This window comes from Salmo salar, chromosome 03 (genome assembly GCF_965601325.2).
Source record: "Salmo salar chromosome 03, fSalSal1, whole genome shotgun sequence".
Lineage (NCBI taxonomy): Eukaryota > Metazoa > Chordata > Actinopteri > Salmoniformes > Salmonidae > Salmo > Salmo salar.
Window position 1 is genome coordinate 5,910,164 of NC_138293.1, and position 25,144 is coordinate 5,935,307.

At 42.4% G+C, this 25,144-nt stretch overlaps 1 protein-coding gene across 1 annotated transcript in view; it reads right to left on the reverse strand.

The window, feature by feature from the left end:
- LOC106596897 (collagen alpha-1(XI) chain) overlaps window positions 1–25,144 on the reverse strand; it is a 184,425-nt gene that overhangs the window by 87,662 nt on the left and 71,619 nt on the right. The window contains exons 8-18 of the mRNA XM_045714451.2: window positions 21,062–21,364; window positions 18,557–18,619; window positions 16,897–16,938; window positions 15,950–16,012; window positions 9,827–9,901; window positions 8,396–8,479; window positions 7,338–7,394; window positions 3,593–3,646; window positions 3,350–3,403; window positions 2,804–2,857; window positions 2,383–2,436 (exon numbers count right to left, since the gene is read on the reverse strand). Coding sequence (XP_045570407.2) covers window positions 2,383–2,436; window positions 2,804–2,857; window positions 3,350–3,403; window positions 3,593–3,646; window positions 7,338–7,394; window positions 8,396–8,479; window positions 9,827–9,901; window positions 15,950–16,012; window positions 16,897–16,938; window positions 18,557–18,619; window positions 21,062–21,364 — 903 coding nt within the window. The remainder of the gene's footprint in view (window positions 1–2,382; window positions 2,437–2,803; window positions 2,858–3,349; window positions 3,404–3,592; window positions 3,647–7,337; window positions 7,395–8,395; window positions 8,480–9,826; window positions 9,902–15,949; window positions 16,013–16,896; window positions 16,939–18,556; window positions 18,620–21,061; window positions 21,365–25,144) is intronic.

Consider the following 25,144-nt stretch of genomic DNA (forward strand, 5'->3'; position numbering starts at 1 on the left):
TTTACTCTGTCTTTACTGTCTTTATCTGTCTTTACAATGTATTTACAAACTTTACTGTGTCTTTACTCTGTCTTTATCGGTCTTTACTATGTATTTACTGTCTTTACTCTGTCTTTACTCTGTCTTTACTGTCTTTACTATGTATTTACTGTCTTTACTCTGTCTTCACTCTGTCTTTACAATGTTTTATTGTTATTACTGTCTTCACTGTCTTTACTCTGCCTATACAATGGTTTACTGTTATTACTGTCTTTACTGTCTTTACTCTGTCTTTACTGTCTTTACTCTGTCTTTACTGTCTTTATCTGTCTTTATCTGTCTTTACTATGTATTTACAATCTTTACTCTGTCTTTACTCTGTCTTTATCTGTCTATACTATGTATTTACTGTCTTTACTCTGTCTTTACTGTCTTTACTCTGTCTTTACTGTCTTTACTCTGTCTTTACTGTCTTTATCTGTCTTTATCTGTCTATACTATGTATTTACTGTCTTTACTCTGTCTTTACTCTGTCTTTACTGTCTTTACTATGTATTTACTGTCTTTACAGTCTTTACTCTGTCTTCACTCTGTCTTTACAGTGTTTTATTGTTATTACTGTCTTTACTGTCTTTACTCTGCCTTTACAATGTTTTACTGTTATTACTGTCTTTACTGTCTTTACTCTGTCTTTACAATGTTTTACTGCTATTACTGTCTTTACTGTCTTTATTCTGTCTTTACAATGTTTTACTGTCTTTACTGTATTTACTCTGTCTTTACTCTGTCTGTATATGTCTGTATCTGTCTGTATCTGTCTTTACTATATCTTTACTACGTATATACTGTCCTTACTGTCTTTACTCTGTCTTTACTATGTATATACTGTCTTTACTCTGTCTTTACTGTCTTTGCTGTCTTTACTCTGTCTTTTCTGTCTTTACTCTGTCTTTTCTGTCTTTATCTGTCTTTACTCTGTCTTTACTCTGGCTTTATCTGTCTTTACTGTCTTTATCTGTCTTTACTCTGTCTTTACTGTCTTTATCTGTCTTTATCTGTCTTTACTATGCATTTACTCTGTCTTTACGCTGTCTTTACAATGTTTAACTGTTATTACTGTCTTTACTGTCTTTACTCTGTCTTTACAATGATTTACTGTCTTTACTGTCTTTACTATGGTTTTATACTATGTCTTTACTATGTCTTTACTCTGTCTGTATCTGTCTTTACTCTGTCTTTACTACGTATATACTGTCTTTACTCTGTCTTTACTTTGTTTTTACTCTGTCTTTACTATGTATATACTGTCTTTACTGTCTTCTTCTGTCTTTACTGTCTTTATCTGACTTTATCTTTCTTTACTATGTCTTTACTCTGTCTTTACTGTCTTTATCTGTCTTTACTATGTATTTACTGTCTTTACTCTGTCTTTACTCTGTCTTTACAATGTATTTACTGTATTTACTCTGCCTTTACTCTGTCTTTACTCTGTCTGTATCTGTCTGTATCTGCCTTTACTCTGTCTTTACTATGTATATACTCTGTCTTTACTCTGTCTTTACTCTGTCTTTACTCTGTCTTTATCTGTATTACCCCTGCTTTACTCTGTCTTTACTCTGTCTTAACTCTGTCTTAACTCTGTCTTTACTATGTCTTTACTATGTCTGCTCTGTCATGATGTAATACAGGACTAGCAGGCCAGAGACCAGTCCTGTGTCTGGAAATACTCTTGCTTGGTGATCTCTGCACATTTATTTCCAGACTAGACGGAGCCCAGAATTACACAAACTACAACTACAGTTTTACTAAGGCGTTTCTCTTTACCAAAGGACAGTTCAGCCTGGTCTGGAGATAGGTGGATCCTCTCCCACTATAATTGGGTGAATGTTATAATGAGTTTCTAATGTCTGTCAACACTGGGGTGGTGAAAGTAGGCTAAGGCACTAATGTAGAAACACACACCCACACACACACCCACACGTACACCCACACGTACACACACACAGACGCACACACACACGCGCACACACACACACACACACCCACCACACACACACACACCACACACACACACACACACACACACACACACACACACACACACACACACACACACACACACACACACTTAAATACACATCAGCCCTCTCTCTATCCTGTCCCTGCACTGATTGGACACTGCAGTTCGAGTCCTGTAACGAGTGAGTCTTGAGTTTCACAGATTGATAGCTTGATGATATCATTTGAAGGTATTTTCAGACACAACTTGGGACTGTCAGACGTTTGCACCATTAACAGACGGCATGCTGATTGGTAGGCATTAAGATTATAACGGGCTAGCACAGTTTTTTGGAGGCTCATCACGCTGCATCGTTCCCCAAACCACCACTCGTTTACACCTACCCTGTGTCCCTTCTCTCCGGGGAGACCTGGGAGCCCATCGAAACCTCGGTCCCCCTGTACAGGTCACAGCCAGAACAACAACAACAGGAGAGGTCAACATCACATCACAACACACACACACACACACACACACACACACACACACACACACACACACACACACACACACACACACACACACACACACACACACACACACACACACACACACACACACACACACACACTCACACACACACACACACACACACAGACACACCTACGCGTCACATTAACTCAATGTGACTAGACAAAGTTACAGTAGTTAAAAAGTATAGAGACTGAAGATAGTACCATTTAATGATCTGTATTGATAATAGTTAAAGTTTAGAGACTATATATATATATATAGGTGGATACTTGTAGCAGTGGTTGTACATACCTTGCCCCCTGACTCTCCTGGCATACCCCTGGCACCATCAGCTCCGTTACGACCCTGTGGGGAACATACCAGAGGTCATACCAGAGGTCATACCAGAGGTCAGTGGAACGATACACACATATAGTATGTATAATAATAATAATAATACAGATGATAATGATAATCATAATAATAATAATAATAATAACAGTTGTTGTATCAAAAGAGGTAATTTGGTTCATCTGACTTTAGAGAAAGATACACAGGCTCACGCACACACACACACACACACACACACACACACACACACACACACACACACACACACACACACACACCACACACACACACACACACACACACACACACACACACACACACACACACTATACCCAAGCAAGGACTATCCTTTTTGTCAGTCTACTCTCTTCAGCTCACTATAGGCTGGCTTCAAACCATTGACAGGTCTCAGCTCCCTCTGCCAGTGAGGAGTTTGCTCACTACGACGCGTGGCGAAACACTAACACACTGAACTGACACAGCCAATCACATGAACTCTTATCTTACCCTCTTTCCTGCTTTTCCAGGTGAGCCAGTTGGACCCTGAAGACCTCTGGGACCCTACAGAGAGAGAGAGAGAGAGAGAGAGAGAGAGAGAGAGTTCAGAAAGTTTTTACATAATGTAGAACATATTCATGCATTGGTCAAAAAATAATAGATATTTTACCTCTATATTCATTCACTATAGAGATAGATATTTGAACCCAGTTGGTCACATATCTTAGTAGAGGGAGCTAACATGATTCTCACCTGAGGTCCGTTGTCTCCTCCGTCTCCCTTCAGTCCGTTAGGTCCAGGTCCACCCTGAGGACACATCAATCAATCAATCAATCAATCAAATGTATCTATGAAGCCCATTGTCCATCAGCAGTTGTCACAAAGACCTTTACAGATACCCAGTCTAAAACCACAAAGACCTTTACAGATACCCAGCCTAAAACCACAAAGACCTTTACAGATACCCAGCCTAAAACCACAAAGACCTTTACAGATACCCAGCCTAAAACCACAAAGACCTTTACAGATACCCAGTCTAAAACCACAAAGACCTTTACAGATACCCAGTCTAAAACCACAAAGACCTTTACAGATACCCAGTCTAAAACCACAAAGACCTTTACAGATACCCAGCCTAAAACCACAAAGACCTTTACAGATACCCAGCCTAAAACCACAAAGACCTTTACAGATACCCAGTCTAAAACCACAAAGACCTTTACAGATACCCAGTCTAAAACCACAAAGACCTTTACAGATACCCAGTCTAAAACCACAAAGACCTTTACAGATACCCAGCCTAAAACCACTAAGACCTTTACAGATACCCAGCCTAAAACCAAAATGGAGCACAATGGAAAAACCCAGGAAGCAACCAACAGAGGAACCAGGCTCTGAGGGAACCTAGAGAGGAACCAGGCTCTGAGGGGATCTAGAGAGGAACCAGGCTCTGAGGGGATCTAGAGAGGAACCAGGCTCTGAGGGGATCTAGAGAGGAACCAGGCTTTGAGGGGACCGAGAGAGGAGCCAGGCTCTGAGGGAACCGAGAGAGGAGCCAGGCTTTGAGGGGACCGAGAGAGGAGCCAGGCTCTGAGAGAACCTAGAGAGGAACCAGGCTTTGAGGGGACCGAGAGAGGAGCCAGGCTCTGAGGGAACCGAGAGAGGAACCAGGCTCTGAGGGAAATGAGAGAGAAACCAGGAGGTGGCCAGTCCACATGACAATACTTTAAAGGCACAGTCCATAATAAAGCCGCACTGCTTCTTGAAACACTACTACCCAGAAGCCAGCCGCACCAATGTGTCAGAGGAAACACCGTCCAGCTGGCGACCGAAGTCAGCTTGCAGGCGCCCGACGATGGGCCAATTGTGCGCCGCCTCATGGGTCTCACGGTCATGGCCGGCTGTGACACAGCCTGTGATCGAACGCGAGGCTGTAGTGACGTCTCTAGCACTGTGATGGAGTGGCTTAGACCGCTGCGCCACTCGGGGTGCCATGTCCAAAACATGTTTAATGGTCTTTAACAGTCAAACAAGCTATGATAGCCTAAAAATACCAACGCTTAGGATAAGAGTCTGCTAAACGACTCTACTGTAGTGGCTCTGGATCAGAGAGTCTGCTAAATGACTCACTACTGTAGTGGCTCTGGATAAGATAGTCTGCTAAATGACTCACTACTGTAGTGACTCTGGATAAGAGAGTCTGCTAAATGACTCACTACTGTAGTGGCTCTGGATAAGAGAGTCTGCTAAATGACTCACTAATGTAGTGGCTCTGGATAAGAGAGTCTGCTAAATGACTCACTAATGTAGTGGCTCTGGATAAGAGAGTCTGCTAAATGACTCACTACTGTAGTGGCTCTGGATAAGAGAGTCTGCTAAATGACTCACTACTGTAGTGGCTCTGGATCAGAGAGTCTGCTAAATGACTCACTACTGTAGTGGCTCTGGATAAGAGAGTCTGTTAAATGACTCACTACTGCAGTGGCTCTGGATAAGAGAGTCTGCTAATTGAATATCACAGCTGGAAATACAGTGCATTCAGAAAGTTTTCAGATCCCTTGACTTTTTCCAAATGTTGTTACGTTACAGCCTCATTCTAAAACAGATTAAAAATCCCTCATCAATCTACACACAATACCCCATAATGACAAAGCGACAACAGAAATACCTTACTTACAAAAGTATTCAGACCCTTTGCTATAAGACACGAAATTGAGCTCAGGTGAATCCTGTTTCCATTGATCATCCTTGAGATGTTTCTACAACTTGATTGAAGTCCAGCTGTAGTAAATTCAATTGATTGGAAATTATTTGGAAAGGCATGCACCTGTCTATATATAGTCCCACAGTTGACAGTGCATGTCAGAGCAAAATCCAAGCCATGAGGTCGAAGGAATTGTCCATAGAGCTCTGAGACAGAATTGTGTCAAGATTTGGGGAAGGGTACCAAAAAATGTCTGCAGCATAGAAGGTCCCCAAGAACAGAGTGACCTCCATCACTCTTAACTGGAAGAAGTTTGGAGCCACCAAGACTCTTCCTAGAGCTGGCCGCCTGGCCAAACTGAGCAATCGGGGGAGAAGGGATTTTGAACCTGAAGGTGACCAGGAACCCGATGGTCACTCTAACAGAGCTCCAGAGTTCCTCTGTGAAGATGGGAGAACCTTCCAGAAGGACAACCATCTCTGCAGCACTTCACCAATCAGGCCTTTATAGTAGAGCGGCCAGATGGAAGCCACTACTCAATAAAAGGTATGACAGCTCACTTGGAGTTTGACAAAAGGCACCTAAAGGACTCTCAGACCATGAGAAACAAGATTCTCTGGTCTGATGAAACCAAGATTGAAATCTATGGCCTGAATGCCAATCGTCATTTCTGGAGGAAACCTGGCACCATCCCTACGGTGAAGCATGGTGGTGGCAGCATCATGCTGTGGGGATGTTTTTCAGAGGTTGGGACTGGGAGACTAATCATGATCGACAGAAAGATGAACGGAGCAAAGTACAGAAAGATCCTTGATGAAAACCTGCTCCAGAGCGCTCAGGACCTCAGACTGGGGCGACTGTTCACCTTCCAACAGGACAATGACCCTAAGCATACAGCCAAGACAACGCAGGAGTGGCTTCGGGACAAGTCTCTGAATGTCCTTGAGTGGCCCAGCCAGAGCCCGGACTTTGAACCCGATCAAACATCTCTGGAGAGACCTGAAAATAGCTGTGCAGCGACACTCCCTATCCAACCTGACAGAGCTTGAGAGGATCTGCAGATAAGAATGGGAGAAACTTCCCAAATACAGATGTGCCAAGCTTGTAGCGTCGAACCCGAGAAGACTCGAGGCTGTAATCACTGCAAAACGTGCTTTAACAAAGTACTGAGTAAAGTGCCTGAATACTTATGTAAATGTCATATTTAAGTTGTGTGTAGATTGATGAGTGGAAAAAAACATTTTAATCAATTTTAGAATATGGCTGTAGAGAAAGATACAAAATATGAAAAAAGTCAAGGGGTCTGAATACTTTCCGAATGCATTGTATACCTGTTGCTAGGACAGCTATGTTCTGTTCAGCCTGACATTTAAAAAAAGAAATGTAACCTTTATTGAACTAGGCAAGTCAGTTAAGAACAAATTCTTATTTACAATGACGGCTTACCCCGGCCAAACCCGGACGATGTTGGGTTCAATTGTGCGCCCCCCAATCACGGCCGGATGTGATTCAGCCTGGATTCAAACCAGGGACTGTAGTGATGCCTACTTGCACTGAGATCCAGTGCCTTAGACCACTGCACCACTCGGGAGGCCCAAGTGGTGCATCAATACGTTGCACTTAGCATAAATAATAGCTGGATAGATATAATGTGTTTTCATCAATGTTTTACTCTCCATGCCAAACATACTGGCTGAAAATCACATTGTGTGTGTGTGTGTGTGTGTGTGTGTGTGTGTGTGTGTGTGTGTAATGCTGTTGACATGTGTGTGTGTGTGTGTGAGAGAGACTCACCAAAGGCCCAGGTCTTCCTGACATTCCCATTGGCCCAGGAGAACCCCTCATGGTGAGCTGTGATTGGACAGATAGCTCATCATAAACTACATCACGATAACAAGCCTTTTTACACAGTCCTTATACAGTCCTATCCACCTGATCCAGCACCTTCCAAATCTAATCAAAGTGTATTTGTCCAATGCGCCGAGTACAACAGGTGTAGACCTTACAGTGAAATGCTTACTTACAAGCCCTAAACCAACAATGCAGGTATAAGAAAAATAAGTGTGAAGTAAAAAATAGATGAGTAAAAAATAGAAAAGTACAAAAATAGTTAAGTAAAAAATAGATGAGTAAAAAATAGATAAATAAAAAATAGATAAGTAAAAAGTAGATAAGTAAAAAATAGATGAGTAAAAATAGACGAGTAAAATATAGATGAGTAAAAAATAGATAAGTGAAACAATAGATGAGTAAAACATAGACAAATAAAAAATAGATAAGTAAAAAATAGATAAGTAAAAACAGATGAGTAAAATATAGGTGAGTAAAAAATAGATAAGTAAAAAAAATAGATAAGTAAAAAAATAGATGAGTAAAAAATAGACAAGTAAAAAATAGATGAGTAAAATATAGATTAGTAAAAAATTGATAAGTAAAAAAATAGATGAGTAAAAAAAAATAGATAAGTAAAATCTAGATAAGTAAAAAATAGTTGCTCTATAGGGTCTTGTAAGCAGCATTCTCAGGGCTGCAGTGGATGTCTGAACACAATGGTTGTCTCTCAAATGGCACACTATTCCTTAAATAGTGCACCACTTTAAGCTCTGAGTCGTACCCTGCCATTATATACAGTATTAATGTAATATAGTCATATTTCAGGTAGTATATAATATAAAAGATAGCTGTGTCTTACCCTACCATTATATACAGTATTAATGAAATATAGTCATATTTCAGGTAGTATATAATATAGAAGTTAGCTGTGTCTTACTCTGCCATTATATACAGTACAGTTAATAGAGCGTTATAATATCAAAACGTTACTACAACCATATAAGATAGTTGCTTCTTACCCTGGCTTGGGACAGGATCGCCTGAGCTTGTGCCTCCTGAGCTGAGACCACTGGTCCCTTATGTGCATCTCCACCAGCACGGAACTGTCAATCACAACACAAGAGACGAAAGCGTCAGAAAACAAGCAAAGCAAACACACAAACACACAAACTACTGAGCAACCGCCACACGTTATGACATCTCAGAACACGATAGAATCTCTGTGAGCAGCATCTCAGAACACGATAGGATCTCTGTGAGCAGCATCTCAGAACACGATAGGATCTCTGTGGGCAGCATCTCAGAACACGATAGGATCTCTGTGAGCAGCATCTCAGAACACGATAGGATCTCTGTGAGCAGCATCTCAGAACACGATAGGATCTCTGTGAGCAGCATCTCAGAACACGATAGGATCTCTGTGAGCAGCATGTCAGAACACGATAGGATCTCTGTGAGCAGCCCTGTGTGTGAAAAGAATAATACAAAATAAAATAAATGAAGCTTTTATGAGACATCTTTTTGAGGTCGGACCTTTTGTTTGGCAAATGTCATACACTCTCTCTATATTATTTATATATAATATATATATTCTTTATGCAGCCCTGTGTGTTCATCAGCATCACTGGTCGTCCCAGACAGACGATGGTCACGCCACCCCTCCTCCGACGTTGCATGCATCAACCAATGGTTGCGTGCCACGTCACCGACTGTGCCGTCAGGCACCAGATTGCCATAACACATGACGTGATTAGCTGACACGTAAAATGCCTATCTGGCATGTGTCAGCAAAGTCTGAGCAGGGGAACACGACCATATCCAACATGGACACTGAGTTGCAGCCCTGTGGTATGTATAAAGCCGTCACTGGGCTCCATGACATATCCATTAGATCCAAAATGTCCGCTGAGCTGCATGCAGAGTGGTTACACAGTCACCGGTTCCAGTCCACTGCACCCAGTGACATTTACAAGGCGAATGACTGAGGTTTATATGACTGAGGGCTTAACGGTGATGCAGTGAGGTAAGTGTGTTAAACAAGGTGACTTCACGGTCCAAAACAGAGACACCACAGTTGACTGGAGGTTACATATGACCTAATGGGAACAGGTAGCTGGTAGTCAGACAGCCAGGACATATGGAGGTTGATGGAAAGTTGTTTCTTCATGGTTGAAACAGATATGTTGTGGGTTGCATTCGGGCCTTTAGACAATGATGAAGGCTGATGAAGACATAGAATACAATATAGAAGATAAGGCTGAGGACAGATGTAAGGTGGGAGAGGGGAGGGGGGGAGGGAGGGAGGGGGGGAAGGAGGGAGGGAGGACAGAGGTAGAGAGGGAGGAAGGATGAGGTAAGAGGAGACTTACTACCAACATGAAAATGGAACCTTTTATAAGCGCAGCAGCAGTAGGAAGAGAGGGAAGGAGAGCGGTAGAGAGGGAACTTACTGGCAGCATTAGAAGGGTACCTGGAGGACCAGGAACTCCGTCTGAACCAGGAAGACCAGGACGCCCTGGAGGACCCTGGGTAATGTAAAATAGAGAGAGACAGAGACAGACAGACAGACAGACAGAAGGACAGACAGACAGACAGACAGACAGACAGACAGACAGACAGACAGACAGACAGACAGACAGACAGACAGACAGACAGACAGACAGACAGACAGACAGACAGACAGACAGACAGACAGACAGACAGACAGACAGACAGACAGACAGACAGACAGACATTTGGTTATTATAGAATAATTTAGAGACAGGTTGGTTGACTACAAAGTTCAAGGGGGAGGAACTTCTTAATCATGATCACGTAGGACATATAAATGATTACTGATATAAATCTGTAAAGAGGAAAAGAGTATGTGGGTACAGAACATTTAGGGTATTTCATAGACCTTGAGAAAGTAAAGGAGATGGTGAGGTTTGATCTTTGGCCATGGTGATCTTTTACTACCAGGCCACTACTGACGAGCAGAGGGCTGGGACTTCCTACTGTGAATTAACAGAGGGTTTAAACTAGTATCCAGCCATACAAAAATACATTGCATTTATTAGCATTGTGAAATCAATGTAAAGGTATGTAGTGGGCACTCAGACACATCATCACAACATTATGCTGTTGATAAAGAACTGAGGAAAATAGTTATGCTAATGCTAATGATTTATTGGATATGCTATCGCAAGAAGAATGCACTCTGGTTTAACTGTACATCGCTCTGGATTAAGGGGTGTGACGTTTAAAGACGGTCATTTTAAACACATTTGGGATTGTTAAGTAATGTAAATCACAGTGCAGTTATCACAAAACTACCACTAACAGGTCTTCTTCATCATCATCATAAAAACATTATTTACTAGTACAAATAGTCCAGGCTAAAGGTGCATAATAAATCACAGTATATCCACTGTATTTCCACCAGCGGGCCATGCCAGGGCTAGATCTCTTTAGCAGACCAGGCCAGAGCTAGATCTCTTTAGCAGACCATGCCAGGGCTAGATCTCTTTCACAGGCTATGACAGGCCAAGGATAGATCTCTTCAGCAGACCAGGCCAGAGCTAGATCTCTTTAACAGACCAGGCCAGGGCTAGATCTCTTTAGCAGACCATGCCAGGGCTAGATCTCTTTCACAGGCTAGGACAGGCCAAGGATAGATCTCTTCAGCAGACCAGGCCAGAGCTAGATCTCTTTAACAGACCAGGCCAGGGCTAGATCTCTTTAACAGACCAGGCCAGGGCTAGATCTCTTTAGCAGACCAGGCCAGGGCTAGATCTCTTTAGCAGACCAGGCCAGGGCTAGAGCTCTTCAGCAGACCAGGCCAGGGCTAGATCTCTTCAGCAGGCCAGGCCAGGGCTAGATCTCTTTAACAGACCAGGCCAGGGCTAGATCTCTTTAGCAGACCAGGCCAGGGCTAGAGCTCTTCAGCAGACCAGGCCAGGGCTAGATCTCTTCAGCAGGCCAGGCCAGGACTAGATCTCTTTAGCAGACCAGGCCAGGGCTAGATCTCTTTACCAGACCAGGCCAGGGCTAGAACTCTTCAGCAGACCAGGCCAGAGCTAGATCTCTTTACCAGGCCAGGGATAGATCTCTGTACCAGGCCAGGGCTAGGTCTCTTTACCAGGACAGGGATAGATCTCTTTAACAGGCCAGGCCAGGCCAAGCCAGGGCTAGATCTCTTTAGCAGACCAGGCCAGGGCTAGATCTCTTTAGCAGACCAGGCCAGGGCTAGATCTCTTTAGCAGACCAGGCCAGGGCTAGATCTCTTTAGCAGACCAGGCCAGGGCTAGATCTCTTTAGCAGGCCAGGCCAGGGCTAGATCTCTTTAGCAGGCCAGGCCAGGGATATATCTCTTTAGCAGGCCAGGCCAGGCCAGGGATAGATCTCTTTAGCAGGCCAGGCCAGGGATATATCTCTTTAACAGGCCAGGCCAGGCCAGGGATAGATCTCTTTAGCAGGCCAGGCCAGGGCTAGGTCTCTTTACCAAGCAAGGCCAGGGATAGATCTCTTCAGCAGGCCAGGGATAGATCTCTTTAACAGGCCAGGCCAGGGATATATCTCTTTAACAGGCCAGGCCAGGCCAGGGATAGATCTCTTTAGCAGGCCAGGTCAGACCAGGGATAGATCTCTTTAGCAGGCCAGACCAGGGCATGATCTCTTTAGCAAGCTGGTCACGCGCTCTGATCTAGTCTCTGTCTGTCTCAGACGCGCTCTGCTGGGCTCTTCTCGGCTGGGTCAAATTGTTCCCATGTGTTACTGCTTCCCCTCTCTGACTGACTGCCGGACTGACTGCCTGACAGCCTAACTGGCTGGCTGGCTGCCTGCCTGCCTTGCTGTCTTATCCAGAGGGATATCCAGAGAGCTACATAAGGCTAACTCTAGAATGGCATCCTAATCCTTATATAGTGCACTACTTTTGACCAGAGTCCTATAGGCCCAGAGTCCTATGGGCCTTGGTCAAAGGTAGGGCACTGTATAGTGAATAGTGTGCCATTCCAAACGTAGCCATAGACTCCTTACTGCCCCCCCCCCCCCCCCCCAGTCAACACACAGTGGTACTGCAGGGGCTTGGGGTAGGGGGGCTGTGGTGGGGTCAATCATGTACAGTATGTCAACTCTGGATTGCCGATGTTATGTATTGGCCAATGAGAGGTTTTGAAACCACCAGTCGGTCATATTGGCCCTCCCTAGAAGAAGTAGTCAATTTATTTAAGTATTTTTGTTGTTGTAGTGGGGACAATAACATTGTAGTGGTGACAATAAGAAGAATTATACTTTTTTTGTAATATCTGTTTTCATTTTTATTTGTAGGTTTAGCTCACATAAAATGATTTAAAAGTACACATTAATGTGTCTGTAGTATAATACATGTGGCAAAAACAAATGTACTGTAGACATTAATAAATGCATCGATTCCAAAATATTATTTATAAATGGTGGGGGAATACCAAGATGGAAGCTTCAACACAGCACCATCTATCAGTCATCTAGTATATATATATATATGTATATATATATATATATATATATATATATATATATATATATATATATATATATATATGTATTATAAATGGTGGGGGAGTACCAAGATGGAGGCTTCAACACAGCACCATCTATCAGTCATCTAGTATATATATATATATGTATATATATATATATATATATATATATATATATATATATATATATATATATATATATATATGTATTATAAATGGTGGGGGAGTACCAAGATGGAGGCTTCAACACAGCACCATCTATCAGTCATCTAGTATATATATATATATATATATATATATATATATATATATATATATATATATATATATATATATATATGTATTATAAATGGTGGGGGAGTACCAAGATGGAGGCTTCAACACAGCACCATCTATCAGTCATCTAGTGTATATATAAATACATCATTGGGTGGGGTAGGGTGTGGTGGGGAGAGAGGAGGCGAGGTTATGTGAGAAATGTGCTGATAAAAGGATAGTCCTTGCTTGGGTATAGTGTGTGTGTGTGTGTGTGTGTGTGTGTGTGTGTGTGTGTGTGTGTGTGTGTGTGTGTGTGTGTGTGTGTGTGTGTGTGTGTGTGTGTGTGTGTGTGTGTGTGTGTGTGTGTGTTAGGGAGACCCTGCTCTCTCCAAAAATCCCAAACTTCAGAACCACCAGCACCGGGTCAATTTCAATGGGCCTGTCAATTCTCAGTCAGGCTAACTCCTCCTGGGAGGAAATGGAGAGGGAACGATGGACTGGGGTGGAGGGATCCAGGATCAGCCAAATATTTTCTGAGCATTCTGCCCTTACTGGAACAAAAAGGCTTTTGTGTCAAGAGGAGAGGAGAAGAGAGGAGAGGAGAGGAGAGGAGAGGAGAGGAGAGGAGAGGAGAGGAGAGGAGAGGAGAGGAGAGGAGAGGAGAGGAGAGGAGAGGAGAGGAGAGGGACGTTTGCCTCTGCTGAGGTGGGCTTGGTGGGTGTGTCTTCCCTCGAGGGCATTCTAAGGTTAGGTCTCAAGTCGTCCTACTCCCATTTATTTGTAATTTAAAAAATAAAGTTTATTTAACCTTTATTTAACTAGGCAAGTCAGTTAAGAACAAATTCTTATTTACAATTGACAATGTAGGGTGTGTAGGGGGGAGTGGGGTCGATTCACCACATTCTGGGAAAAACTCGTACTACAGCTTCTTAAAGAGGGGCCACTTATTCTGTGTCAATCAATCAAACTAAATGTCCTCAGATCCACAGTCCCAGGGCTGTGTCCCAAATGGCACCGTAGTCCCCATATAGGGCACGACTTTAGACCAGGGTCCAGTGCAGCCCTAAAGAAGTACATTGACACTCTAAGGGTGCCTTATTGTTTGATGTGCTGCTGGAGGGTCTGAGGTCGGCTTAAGGCCCCTTGAAACTGAGACATAGAGAAAAAAACAGCCAGTGATCCAAATAGCAACCTATGCCCTATATAGTGTACTACTTTTAACCAGGGACTATAGGGAATAGGGACGTAGTTCTACAACTATGTGTTGTTGAGGGTAATCCGAGTTATTTGGTTTCCCGGGCCTGCCCCTCGGTCTTCCTCCCCTCCCTCCTCCTTCCCTCTTTTCTCTCCACTCTTCCCTCTTTCTCTCCTCCCCCGTGCAGTAGCAAGCCGTGCCTGATTGACTTATTTTCTCCCCATGGTATGAAGGTGTGGGGCTCTACTACAAAACCAGCCAAAGGAGCAGAAAGGAGCAGGATACAGAGAAACGATTTCCTTTATAGGTATATCTGCTGGCTTCTCTTCTTTGTAAACCAAGATGGATGACTTGTTGTCAAGACCAGTCTGTCTGAAACTCTGTGTTTATTATGTTAAACTAATGTCTTCATTATCATAATATACTGTTACTATGAATAGACTGTCATCTAAGAATCAGTGAAGTAAGTGGAATGCTGATTCATTGTTAGTCAGCTATGTTAGTCACGGTCCGAGGAGACAGACTAGTCGGACTTGGCCTGAGGGGTCTAACAATCACATTCTCCCAAATATACAGTACCAGTCAAAAGTTTGGACACACCTACTCATTCCAGGGTTTTTCTTAATTTTTTTACTATTTTCTACATTGTAGAATAATAGTGAAGACATCAAAACTATAAAATAACACATGGAATCCTGTAGTAACCCAAAAAAGTGTTAAACAAATCAACATCTATTTTATATTGGAGATTCTTCAAAGTAGCCAGCCTTTGCCTTGATGACAGCTTTGCACACTTGGTATTCTCTTAAAAAAACATTCCATTCACTTAGATCTCCCTGAACATTCCATTCACTTCGATCTCCATGAACATTCCATTCACTGAGATCTCCCTGAACATTCCATTCACTGATTATCTCCCTGAACATTCCATTCACTTAGATCTCCCTGGACATTCCATTCACTTAGATCTCCCTGAACATTCCATTCACTGAGATCTCCCTTACCATTCCATTCACTTAGATCTCCCTGAACATTCCATTCACTTAGATCTCCCTGAACATTCCATTCACTTAGATCTCCCTGAACATTCCATTCACTTAGATCTCCCTTAACATTCCATTCACTTAGATCTCCCTTAACATTCCATTCACTTAGATCTCCCTGAACATTCCATTCACTGAGATCTCCCTTAACATTCCATTCTTTGGTATTTCTAAACCGCTATAGTTGTATTGGTTTAATGTGCTGAGGGTTGTACTATATATATTCTATGAGGGTTGTACTGTATATTCTATGAGGGTTGTACTGTATATTCTATGAGGGTTGTACTGTATATTCTATGAGGGTTGTACTGTATATTCTATGAGGGTTGTACTGTATATTCTATGAGGGTTGTACTGTATATTCCATGAGCCAGAGTTCTCCAACCACACTCGGAATAGCCTTTACACTATTTGCTGTGGTAGCTATATATAAACTGTTGAGTTGCATATGTTGCTATAGTGATGGGTTAAAATGATAGTCAGAGAGTTAAAGGAAGTGGTGGGTAATGAGGGAATGACCTATTTCCAACAGCAGGAAGTGCAAAGGGAGTTCCTGAGCAGCGACAGCTCACTTACCCTGTCACCGTGGTCTCCATGTGGGCCAGGGGCACCCTGGGAGCCTGGGGCACCAGGCAGGCCCTGTGAACGCACACACACACACACACACACACACACACACACACACACACACACACACACACACACACACACACACACACACACACACACACACACACACACACACACACACACACACACACACACACACACACACACACACACACACACACACACGTTAACTACAGCAGAGCTAGCTTACCAAACTGCTACCACATTTAATTGATCAACCTCATAGAGACAAAGCTCTCTCTCTCTCTCTCTCTCTTTCTTTCTCTCTAGCTCTCTCTCTCTCGTGCACTCTTTCACTCTCTTTGCCTTTCTGGTCTCTCTCTCTCTCTCTCTCTCTCTCTCTCTCTCTCTCTCTCTCTCTGGAAGCAAAGAGAGAGAGAGTAGCTCTGGGAGAAAGGGAGGCAAAGAGAGAGAGAGTAGGTCTGGGAGAGAGGGAGGCAAAGAGAGAGAGAGTAGGTCTGGGAGAGAGGGAGGCAAAGAGAGAGAGAGTAGGTCTGGGAGAGAGGGAGGCAAAGAGAGAGAGAGTAGGTCTGGGAGAGAGGGAGGCAAAGAGAGAGAGAGTAGGTCTGGGAGAGAGGGAGGCAAAGAGAGAGAGAGTAGGTCTGGGAGAGAGGGAGGCAAAGAGAGAGAGAGTAGGTCTGGGAGAGAGGGAGGCAAAGAGAGAGAGAGTAGGTCTGGGAGAGAGGGAGGCAAAGAGAGAGAGAGTAGGTCTGGGAGAGAGGGAGGCAAAGAGAGAGAGAGTAGGTCTGGGAGAGAGGGAGGCAAAGAGAGAGAGAGTAGCTCTGGGAGAAAGGGAGGCAAAGAGAGAGAGAGTAGGTCTGGGAGAGAGGGAGGCAAAGAGAGAGAGAGTAGGTCTGGGAGAGAGGGAGGCAAAGAGAGAACGTGATACTCACAGCTTGGCCGGGGCCTCCTTGGGGTCCTTCAATCAGCATCCCCTGGAAGACAGAGAAAAGAGAGAGAAGACAGAGAAAAGAGAGGGAAGACAGAGAAAAGAGAGAGAAGACAGAGAAAAGAGAGAGAAGACAGAGAAAAGAGAGGGAAGACAGAGAAAAGAGAGAGAAGACAGAGAAAAGAGAGAGAAGACAGAGAAAAGAGAGAGAAGACAGAGAAAAGAGAGGGAAGACAGAGAAAAGATAGGGAAGACAGACAAAAGATAGGGAAGACAGACAAAAGATAGGGAAGACAGACAAAAGATAGGGAAGACAGAGAAAAGAGAGGGAAGACAGAGAAAAGAGAGAGAAGACAGAGAAAAGAGAGAGAAGACAGAGAAAAGAGAGAGAAGACAGAGAAAAGAGAGAGAAGACAGAGAAAAGAGAGGGAAGACAGAGAAAAGAGAGAGAAAACAGAGAAAAGAGAGAGAAGACAGAGAAAAGAGAGAGAAGACAGAGAAAAGAGAGGGAAGACAGAGAAAAGATAGGGAAGACAGAGAAAAGAGAGAGAAGACAGAGAAAAGACATGGAAGACAGACAAAAGATAGGGAAGACAGACAAAAGATAGGGAAGACAGACAAAAGATAGGGAAGACAGAGAAAAGACGGAAGACAGACAAAAGATAGGGAAGACAGAGAAAAGACAGGGAAGACATAGAAAAGACAGGGAAGACAGACAAAAGAGAGGGAAGACAGACAAAAGAGAGGGAAGACAGACAAAAGAGAGGGAAACATGGATACATTAGCATTCAGAGACGGCAGTAAATCTACAGGCAGAGTGGAGACAGAGTACAGTTGATGATACATCATCAATACCTAGTTTTACAGTAGTGATAATAACTAGTTTTACAGTAGTGATAATACCTAGTTTTACAGTAGTGATAATAACTAGTTTTACAGTAGTGATAATACCTAGTTATACAGTAGTGATAATAACTAGTTTTACAGTAGTGATAATACCTAGTTTTACAGTAGTGATAATAACTAGTTTTACAGTAGTGATAATACCTAGTTATACAGTAGTGATAATAACTAGTTTTACAGTAGTGATAATACCTAGTTTTACAGTAGTGATAATAACTAGTTTTACAGTAGTGATAATAACTAGTTATACAGTAGTGATAATAACTAGTTATACAGTAGTGATAATAACTAGTTATACAGTAGTGATAATACCTAGTTATACAGTAGTGATAATAACTAGTTATACAGTAGTGATACTAACTAGTTATACAGTAGTGATAATACCTAGTTTTACAGTAGTGATAATAACTAGTTATACAGTAGAGATAATACCTAGTTTTACAGTAGTGATAATAACTAGTTATACAGTAGTGATAAAAACCCAGTGGTTATACAGTAGTGATAATAACTAGTTATACAGTAGTGATAAAATCCCAGTGGTTATACAGTAGTGATAATAACTAGTTATACAGTAGTGATAAAAACCCAGTGGTTATACAATGTATCATGTTTATGAGTCGGGAAACAAGGAGTGGGACTGAGCTGAAGCAAGAGAAACTCCAGATATTCTGTTTATGGCAAAGTTAACTCCCCAGTTTTAGCTGATGCATCATTGATACCTAGTTATACAGTAGTGATAAAACATGTTGCCTTCGACTTACGGGTTCAATGATGGCGGGTTCTCCCTTCTCTCCTTTCTCTCCACCATATCTGCCTCCTCCCATCTGAAAACACCACAGAGACATCCTATCAGAATACAATACTGCGAGTTGTCAACAAAACACAGGGGGGAAAAAAACTTCAGTATTTCCCAAAGAAAATCCTTCTGTAGGCGGGGTGGCAGCATCACCAGGTTCTAAGCTGATGTCACAAACACCAGCAGTGTGAATTAAAACCAATCAGAGGTGAAGTAGCCATGGCAGCAAGGGACGGGCCTACCCAAACGGGTGTCCTCGTTTTACCAGGGATTCAGAGAATTTAATACACTACCACATCCAACAGTAAAAGAGCTAAGAAAAGATCCAGACCCCTCAAAATACTGAGTGCCTGTCTGTGCCTGGTAGTGGAACATTTGTTAATAAGTCTAAATGCTAAATACTACGTTTTCTTTTAGCCTACGTAGGAAATAATAACCACAAGAATTGGTTCGTAAGAAGCCACAATTTGAGTCTTGGTCCGAATGATATTCATTCGTTTTCCAAAGCCACTGAAGATGACACACGGGTTGTGTCCCAAATTGCACTGTGTTCTTTTTTATAGTGCACTACTTTTGACCAGGGCCCTACGTGTACTGCACTATTATAGGGAATAGGGTGCCATTTGGGATGCACCTACTAACTGAACACAGCGAGGGTCCTGGACATCTGATACTGTTGACAAAATGACTTCACACAGGAGGAATTCATGATGAAACGTTGTAACCTTTCATTCATAAGCTAGGTTGTAGCAACCTCATGATTGGTATAGGGAAAATTAGAGTATCATGTAGTAACCTAAACTTATCACGGTTACATTGAGCTGGATGAATGGAAAATGAATGACAGTCATCCAATATGCTGTAATAGAAATAAGGCCGTGTTCATGAAAAAAAATTATTGTCCTCCCTCATCTTAAACAGTACTGACCGCCACTACTGTGGAAGAAATAGGACTAGAAACAAAATGGCTACAGTGGGAATGGAAACAAAATGGCTACAGTGGGAATGGAAACAAAATGGCTACAGTGGGACTGGAAACAAAATGGCTACAGTGGGACTAGAAACAAAATGGCTACAGTGGGAATGGAAACAAAATGGCTACAGTGGGACTGGAAACAAAATGGCTACAGTGGGACGAGAAACAAAATGGCTACAGTGGGACTGGAAACAAAATGGCTACAGTGGGAATGGAAACAAAATGGCTACAGTGGGACTAGAAACAAAATGGCTACAGTGGGACTGGAAACAAAATGGCTACAGAGGGACTGGAAACAAAATGGCTACAGTGGGACTGGAAACAAAATGGCTACAGTGGGACTGGAAACAAAATGGCTACAGTGGGAATGGAAACAAAATGGCTACAGTGGGACTAGAAACAAAATGGCTACAGTGGGACTGGAAACAAAATGGCTACAGAGGGACTGGAAACAAAATGGCTACAGTGGGACTGGAAACAAAATGGCTACAGTGGGACTGGAAACAAAATGGCTACAGTGGGAATGGAAACAAAATGGCTACAGTGGGACTAGAAACAAAATGGCTACAGTGGGACTGGAAACAAAATGGCTACAGAGGGACTGGAAACAAAATGGCTACAGTGGGACTGGAAACAAAATGGCTACAGTGGGACTGGAAACAAAATGGCTACAGAGGGACTGGAAACAAAATGGCTACAGTGGGACTGGAAACAAAATGGCTACAGTGGGACTGGAAACAAAATGGCTACAGTGGTCAATAGATATGGTCTCTAAACTGTGATCAATCCTAAAGGTCATGAGGTCATTAGGGAGTGTCTGAGTTGCCAGCACGGCCGACATGTTTATTTGAGAGAAATGGACAGAGATAGAGTAAGTGTGTATTAGAGAGATCAAAGAGAGAGAGAGAGAATGTCTTTATTATTTTGGAACTTCTGTGAGTGTAATGTTTACTGTTAATTTTTTTAGTTTATTTCACTTTTGTTTATCATCTATTTCATTTGCTTTGACAATGTTAACATATGTTTCCCATGTCAATAAAGCCCCTTGAATTGAAATGAATTGAGAGAGAGAGGACGAGAGAGAGAGAGTGAGTGAGGGAGATCAGAAAGACAGACACAGAGAGAGAGCGAGAGAGAGATAGAACGAGAGAGAGAGAGAGAGAGAGAGTGAGGGAGATCAGAAAGACAGACACAGAGAGAGAGCGAGAGAGAGAGAGAGAGAACGAGAGAGAGAGAGAGAGAGAGAGTGAGGGAGTTCAGAAAGACAGAGAGAGTAAGAGGGACTGTTACAAAGTGAGATGTGTATCTCCATTCAGTATCGACGCCTCGCTGTGTGGTACATATCCCTAATCACAGACACTCCTCCAAAGCCAACAGTAGTATCATGTACCTCCAGAAGTAGCCCCTGAGTAGGTTTTATGTTAGGCCTCATAGACGCAGATGTACTGGTCTCTGAGATGTGTATATTCAGGATGAGTATAAAAAGTTACTTACACTACTATCTGTGTCGGTCTCAGCAGGTACGCCCGGCCCAAACTCATCCTCGTAGGTCGGGAAGGAGGTAGGTTTGGCCTCGCCGGTCCCGTAGTCGCCATAGTCACCGTACTCGTACGTCTGTTTCGTATCAATCTCTTTGATATCACCGTATTCCTTCAGATCGTACTCCTTAAAATCGTACGATTCTGCACCGGGGTCGGGACCTTTGGTATCAGAGCCGATTTCTGTGGCAGCCGTAGAGTCGGCGTCGACCTGCTCCACGCCGGTGACGTAATCGTCGACTATTTCCTCGTCGTAGTTCTGATTGGTCGATGTGAGGAGGGGGCGGGGGGGGGGGGGGGGACGACACGGAGGGTTGAGGTTAGAGAGAGGAATAGCTCACCTATTGGTTAATGTTTCTAATTAAAAAAACGTTTGTTTCATCATTGGTTTAATACAGATGCTCCGTGTCATTAGGTCAGGTGACCTAAAACATGGTCCCACCTGTCTTATTTTTCCATAATCTGAAAAGTAAAAGTGATCCTAGATCAGCACTCAAAAGTCTTGGATAACTTGTAAATATGGGCCCCAGAAGTACGCAGCATATAAAAGAGGATGGGTAAAGTGATGGTGAACAACCCAGTTACCAGTATTTCCCTGGGTTAGTTACGTCTAAGAAGGATAAAAAAGGAAGCAGGGAATTCCTGATTGACCATACTGCCATGGTTATGTACTGAAAAAATATGTTGAAAGAAAGTTTCCCTGGTGGCGCAGAGGATAAAAGACCTGGAAAATGCAGGGCCAAACCCTACATGCTGAGATTGTTAATATCAAAGTGAAAAAAAAAATATGTCTGTGTTTGTATGATTTACTGCTGTCCAAATGAATTAAATTAGAATGACATGTGCCTTCAGAAAGTTTTCAGACCCCTTGAATTCTTTCCACAATTTGTTAGGTTACAGCCTTATTCTAAAATTGATTAAATTGGTTTTTTCCCCCCTCATCAATCTACACACAATAACCTATAATGATAAAGCAAAGACATATTTTTTGAAATGTAAGCTAATTTAGAAAAATACAAAAACAGATATATCACATTTACATAAGTATTAAGACCCTTTACTCAGTACTTTGTTGAAGAACCTTTGGCAGCGCTTTTAACCTCGAGTCTTCTTGCGTATGACGCAACAAGTTTGGCGCACCTGTATTTGGGGAGTTTCTCCCATTCTTCTTTGCAGATCCTCTCAAGCTCTGTCATGTTGGATGGGGTGCGTTGCTGCACAGCTGTTTTCAGTTCTCTCCAGAGATGTTCGATCAGATTCAAGTCCGTGCTCTGCCTGGGCCACTCAAGGACATTCAGAGACTTATCCCAAAGCCACTCCTGCATTGTCTTGGCTGTGTGCTTTGGGTTGTTGTCCTGTTGAAGGTGAACCTTCGCTCCAGTTTGAGGTCCTGAGCGTTCTGGAGCAAGTTTTCGTCAAGGATCTCTGTGTACTTTGCTCTGTTCTGACTGGTTTTCCAGTCCCTGCCACTGAAAAACATCCCCACAGCATGATGCTGCCACCACCATGCTTCACCGAAGGGATGGTGCCAGGTTTCCTCCAGACTTGACGTTTGGCATTTAGGCCAAAGAGTTCAATCTTGGGTTCATCAGACCAGAGAATCTTGTTTCTCATGGTCTTTGAGTCTTTAGGTGCCTAACAGAGCTCCACAGAGGAACTCTGGAGCTCTGTTGGTGACCATCGGGTTCCTGGTCACATCCCTGACTAAGGCCTTTCTCCCCCGATTGCTCAGTTTGGCCAGGCAGCCAGCTCTAGGAAGAGTCTTGGTGGCTCCAAGCTTCTTCCATTTAAGAATGATGGAGGCCACTGTGTTCTTGGGGACCTTCAATGCTGCAGACATTTTTTGGTACCCTTCCCCAGATCTGTGCTTCGACACAATCCTGTCTTGGAGCTCTACAGAACATTCCTTCGACCTCATAGCTTGGTTTTTGATCTGACATTTATTGTTAACTGTGGGACCTTATATAGACAGGTGTGCATTTCCAAATCATGTCTAATCAATTGAATTTACCACAGTTGGACTCCAATCAAGTTGTAGTAACATCTCAAGGATGATCAATGGAAACAGGATGCACCTGCACTCAATTTTGAGCCTCACAGCAAAGGGTCTGAATACTTATGTAAATAAGGTGTTTCTGTTTTAGTTTTTTATACATTTGCAAAAATGCCTAAAAAACGTTTTGCTTTGTCATTATGGGGTATTCCGATGCCACCTCTTTAAGGAATACCTGGGATAGGATAAAGTAATCCTTCTACCCCCCCCCCCCTAAAAGATTTAGATGCACTATTGTAAAGTGGTTGTTCCACTGGATATCACAAGGTGAATGCACCAATTTGTAAGTCGCTCTGGATAAGAGCGTCTGCTAAATGACTTAAATGTAAATGTAAATGTAATTATGGGGTATTGTGATGTCATTATGGGGTATTGTGATGTCATTATGGGGTATTGTAATGTCATTATGGGGTATCGTAATGTCATTATGGGGTATTGTAATGTCATTATGGGGTATTGTGATGTCATTATGGGGTATTGTGATGTCATTATGGGGTATTGTAATGTCATTATGGGGTATTGTGATGTCATTATGGGGTATCGTGTGTAGATTGCTGAGGTCATTTTTAAAAATGTAATCCATTTTAGAACAAAGCTGTAACATAACTAAATGTGGGAAAAGTCAAGGGGTCTGAATACTGTATATCACCTGTCTATATCCTCTTGCAGTGGGCCAACAATACAGTCCTCAAATGTGAATTGCCATTACATCTGGAGAGAAACATAACAGGCGATGTATTCCAATCTGCTTTAAGGAGCTACACATTTACATGCTAATAAATGTTATGATAATATTAGATAACAATTCAATATAACATTTTCAAAATGTTCTGAGGACCTCCAAGACAAGGTAAAATGTATATTGCATGAACATCAATGGAATATTATGTTAAACCTAAAACAACTATGCTATGAACGTCGTCCTGTATCTCTTGTAATGTATCCACACTGTTCTCACAACCTAATGAAATGTTCTGGGAACCTTTAAACAATTCAGTAAGTCTGTTCTGTCAACATTCCTGCAACATCAAATCAATGTTTTATGCACCCTGATACAAACATTATCTGAATGTCAGCTCAACTGGACACTTAGTGTTTTTGTAGCATTCATACAACGTTTACATTAGGTTCCTTAGTGTTTTGTGTACCATTCATACCACGTTTACATTAGGTTCCTTAGTGTTTTGGGTACCATTCACACAACGTTTAAATTAGGTTCCTTAGTGTTTTGGGTACCATTCATACAACATTTAAATTATGTTCCCTTAATGTTGCAAGAATATTATTGTGATATTCAAAAACGTTGCACAGAACATTCCCACAAAAGCATACTGACAAGACAAACAAATAAACAAATCTTACTCATAAAACATGACCAAGGGTTATAACAGATTAAAATGAAGGGTTTCACAGAGATAGATTATGCTTATTCTGCCTGGACAAAAAAATGATATAAAAAAAATCAATGGAGATTCTCCATCAAACAGGTTTTTTTTTTGTCAAGATGTAGGCTGAATCTGATTCACAGAAAACGGATCTGTGTTTAGATCATCATTCCAGATTAAACAATAGATTTATGAGTTGTTGAGTGAAGAGCGGTAAGAATGTCTCTTCCGTGTTATGAAGTTCCCGTTTCTGTTGCTGTCTACATCATTCTGACATTTCCATTGTCACAGGTCTATAAAACTGGGACATGGTTTGTCTCTGAAAATACCATCGTTTGTCTCTCGTCGTCCTCAAACTTGTCTCTTTTAATGAAAGTCGTGTCCTGGGTTGTGTTGTGCTGTTACCCCCCCCCTTAAAGGTAACATCATGTAATGCTGACATTTGGCACGCATTGGTTGCTTTGCATACATATTGTTTTGACTTTACCCCAGGACGTCTCTCAATAACTTTAACCCAGGATGTCTCTCATTAATAACTTTACCCCAGGATGTCTCTCAATAACTTTACCCCAGGATGTCTCTCATTAATAACTTTTCCCAA